Source organism: Gekko japonicus, unplaced genomic scaffold (genome assembly GCF_001447785.1).
Source record: "Gekko japonicus isolate JY-2015 unplaced genomic scaffold, Gekko_japonicus_V1.1 scaffold1859, whole genome shotgun sequence".
NCBI classification, from domain to species: Eukaryota; Metazoa; Chordata; class Lepidosauria; order Squamata; family Gekkonidae; genus Gekko; species Gekko japonicus.
The window spans coordinates 1-3,896 of NW_015173192.1; the positions used below are offsets into that span (position 1 = coordinate 1).

The 3,896-nt window shown below is 51.8% G+C and overlaps 2 protein-coding genes across 2 annotated transcripts; one reads left to right on the forward strand and one right to left on the reverse strand.

Moving 5' to 3' along the window:
* Nucleotides 1-3: 3 nt before the first annotated feature.
* LOC107119983 (probable RNA-binding protein 23) lies at nucleotides 4-713 on the reverse strand (the record flags this gene model as incomplete). Its single annotated transcript, XM_015422617.1, has 2 exons — nucleotides 597-713; nucleotides 4-555 (listed from the first exon to the last, which is right to left on the reverse strand). Coding segments are annotated over exons 1-2 (669 nt in total), but the record flags the coding sequence as incomplete, so codon positions are not given.
* On the forward strand, nucleotides 712-3,331 carry LOC107119984 (RNA-directed DNA polymerase homolog). Its single transcript, XM_015422618.1, has 3 exons — nucleotides 712-718; nucleotides 801-1,381; nucleotides 3,290-3,331. The coding sequence occupies exons 1-3, from the start codon at nucleotides 712-714 to the stop codon at nucleotides 3,329-3,331; spliced, it is 630 nt and encodes a 209-aa protein (XP_015278104.1).
* Nucleotides 3,332-3,896: the final 565 nt, after the last annotated feature.

Consider the following 3,896-nt stretch of genomic DNA (forward strand, 5'->3'; position numbering starts at 1 on the left):
AGACTGGATGTCGCAGAACTCCACGTAAGTGATGCCCTTCGAACGACGGGAGTTCCTGTCAGAGATGATCCAAACGTCACGTACCTTGCCAACAGCAGAGAAAAAGTCCTCAAGGTCACGGGGGCGGATGCGGGCAGCCAGCTGCATACAGAAGACAGTACGGGCATCACGCTCCTCTGGGCTCAGGCTGCCCAAAGGCTCCCGGAGGGGACTCTTCTCTCTGTATAAGGGACTCTTGCTATGTCCGAACCGCCACCCAGGAGGTGGGGGGCTACGGTAGCGCACTCTCTCATCCCTCCGGCGCTCTCTGCTGCCGGAACGGCTGCCCCACCTACGATCTCGGCTCCGGCTCCGATGGCGGCTTCTGCTCCGGTGCCAGCGGTCCCGACTACGGCTGCGCCTGCGATGGCGGTCTCGGTCCCGACTGCGGCTGTGTCTGTGGTCGTGGCTCCTGCTCTGGCTCCTCTTCTTTTTGCTGCTGCTTTCTCCGCTACTGCTGGAGGTGCTGTCTTTCTTGACTTCTTTTTCTTCTTTTTCCTCCTGGGGGGCTGCACTGTGGGGGGGTCAGCTGGAGGCTTTGATGGTCCAGGCTGGGCCTCCTCTTTCTTGTACGGGGCCTCCAGCATGGCCTCAATCACAATGTCGAAGTCGTCCGAGGCCATGCCATCCTCTTGACTTGGGTCCTGGGATGGATTGGGGAACACCGGATCCATGGCTGGCCCAAACAGGTGGGCTCCCCACCACCCCGAGATGCAGGAGCTAAACTCGACCCCCCCCCCCCGCCCCCCCAAAATTCATAGATAAGAACTTGGCCAGGGGCTTCATCCGCCCAGCCTCCTCCCCCTTTGCAGCGCCTGTATTATTCCGGAAAAAGAAGGACGGGGGATTGAGGCTGTGCATGGACTACAGGGGTTTGAATGCTGTATCAGCCACTAACGCATACCCGATGCCCCTAATTAAAGATCTACTTGCCAAGGCGGCAAGAGGGAAAATATTTTCCAAACTCGATCTCAGAGACGCTTATTTCCGAGTGCACATCAAGGAAGGCGATGAAGTAAAAACTGCCTTCAACACTCCATTGGGGCAGTTCGAGTACCTCGTGATGCCCTTCGGTCTTCAAGGGGCCCCAGGGGTCTTTATGAATCTGATCAACGAGGTGTTGCATAAACATTTGTTTAAGGGGGTGCTTGTTTACTTGGATGACATTTTAATCTATTCCCCCGATCTAACCTCCCACGCGAAGTTGGTGAGAGAAGTTCTGAGTACGTTGCACAAGCACAAACTGTTTGCCAAACTCTCCAAGTGCGAATTCCATAAAACACACATTGACTTTTTGGGTTATCGCATCTCAGGGACTGGGCTAGAGCTGGATCCGGGGAAGGTACAGGATGTGTTGGGGTGGGAGGCCCCGAGAACAAGGAGGCAACTACAAAGTTTCCTCGGATTCGCCAATTTTTACAGAACCTTCCTACCGAACTTTGCCCAGATTTGCCTTCCCCTGACTGACTTATTGAAAACAAAGGGGAAGGGGCCGGATGCCACAAAACCCAGTGCGCCCCTGGTATGTTCGCCCGAATGCCATGAGGCGTTCATGCGTTTAAAAGACTTGTTCACTTCAGAGCCCGTATTAGCTTATCCCGATGAAAACAAAAAATTCATTGTACAAACGGATGCATCCGACGTTGCGATGGGGGGGGGCAATACTCCAAGAAGGGGAAGAAGGGTTGCTACACCCACTGGCATATGTCTCTAAGAAATTTAGTGACTCTGAAAGACATTGGTCCATGTGGGAGAAGGAGGCGGGGGCTATTAAACTGGCGTTGTCAACGTTGAGGCATTGGCTGGAGGGGGCCAGGGTGCCGTTTGAGGTATGGACTGATCACAAAAACCTAGAAACCTTGAAAAACCCCAGATGCCTTAATGCCAAGCAGCTGCGGTGGGCTGATTTCTTTTCTAAGTTCCAGTTCACACTTCACCATTTTCCGGGCTCTGCGAACTCGCTAGCTGATGGGTTGTCCCGCCTCCCCCAACATGCGAGTCAACGGGACGTCATCTTGGACTCAGTTTTCACTCCCGCCCAACTGGGGGGCGCGGTCACCACACGCAGCCAAGCGGCTAAACTCCCCGCCTCTTCCCCGCCAACCCCTCCCGCGCCTATCTGGGTGGAACGTTTCCAGGCAGAGCTGTCTGACGAGGAACAATCATGGCTGGGGGGTTGGAAGATTGTAAAAGAGGGGTGAACGGCTGCTAGTACAAAAACTATAAGCTGTATGTACCGGTAACTCTTCGAAAAGAAGTGATGATCTCAGTTCATGGATCTAAATTGGCGGGGCATTCTGGTTTTGTAAAGTCCTTGCAACTGTTACAACAACAATTCTGGTGGCCACACATGCGCAAAGATCTTTCAGCGTTTGTAAAAACATGCCAAATCTGCGCAATGAGCAAACCTGGGGGGGAGCCGCGGGGCCTGTTGTGACCTCTTCCCATGCCTAACCGGCCATGGGAGGTGATCTCCATGGATTTTATAACTGATCTGCCGCCTAGCAGAAATAAGACTGTTATTTGGGTTGTTGTTGATTTATTTTCTAAACAAGCACACTTTGTCCCATTCCCGTCGGTACCAATGGCCAAGGCTCAAACATTGTGCGCCTCCACATGTTGCCAACCAAGGTGGTTTCTGACAGGGGGACACAATTTGTTTCCAGATTTTGGAAGGAAATCATGTGTATTATGGGGGTGGAAAGGGGGCTGAGCAGCGCCTACCACCCGGAGACCGACAGGCAGACGGAAAGAGTCAACCGAACCTTAGAACAATATCTCCGTTGCTTTACTATCAACAGGATGACTGGTGTGATCTCTTGCCTCTTGCTGAATATTGTTACAATAACACGTGCCACACATCCATTGGGATGTCTCCCTTTAAAGCCATTTATGGATATGATAGTCCCCCCATGCCTTTTTTGGAGGGGGAAGCAGAGGTGGGAAATGGTGATGCTGATTCCTGGTGTAAGACTCTGCAAGAGGCTTGGCCCGTGCTCTGTAAAACTTTGAATGCAGCCAAAGCTGCCTACAAGAAACAGGCCGATAGGTGTAGGGTGGAGGGTTGGGCTCTACGGCCTGGTGATTTGGTGTATGTGTCTACAAAGAACATTAAACTGTTGCGGCCCAGCCGTAAACTTGGCTGGAAATACATTGGACCCTTCAAAGTGCGCAGGGTCATCAATGAGGTGGCTGCTGATGTTGAACTGCCTAAGAACTTGAGATCTTTACATTCTGTTTTTCATTTCAGCCTTCTGAAGAAAGACAATGGGTCTTGCCAGTGGCGGGATGATCGCTCCCCTCCTGCTCCTATCTTGGTGGAGGGGGAAACCCATTTCGAAATTTCAAAGATCCTGGACTCTAAGCTGAAACGTGGAAAATTGCTTTACTTGATTAAATGGAAGGACTTTGGACCCCAGCACCTCGAATGGGTGGAAGTAGGGGATATTCAGGCCCCTAACATGCTCAGAAAGTTTTATCGGGAGTTCCCAGGGAAACCGGGAGGTCTCCCGCCCTGACCGGGAGGTGGATGGTAAATGGATTTTTGAGGGGGCAGTATGTCAGCAAGCTGCCAATATGTCCTTTCCGTGTATATGAGATGTGTTTCAACCCCCTTCTATCTTGCCTTCCCTTCACTGGCTTACACTCTGGTGCGCATGTCCCCCCTCACCCTCCAGCGCTCATAGTTAACTGCATTCCTTTCCATGTACGCTAGCGTTGCTTTGAAGGAACCTTATCAGCCAAAGCTACAGGTGGTGCGCTTTTGGAGGCTTTTTGCTTAGTCTATAATGAACAGTAGTGTGAGAACAGAAGAATTGTTTAATTAGCTACAGCCGTTGCTTTCTCAAGGTTTGAGC

What these genes read in the sequence shown, in the direction of transcription:
- LOC107119984 (XM_015422618.1), top strand. An exon ending in TAGAGCTGGATCCGGGGAAG is followed by an intron (nt 1,382 to 3,289) that starts GTACAGGATGTG and finishes TTTTCATTTCAG; the next exon opens with CCTTCTGAAGAAAGACAATG.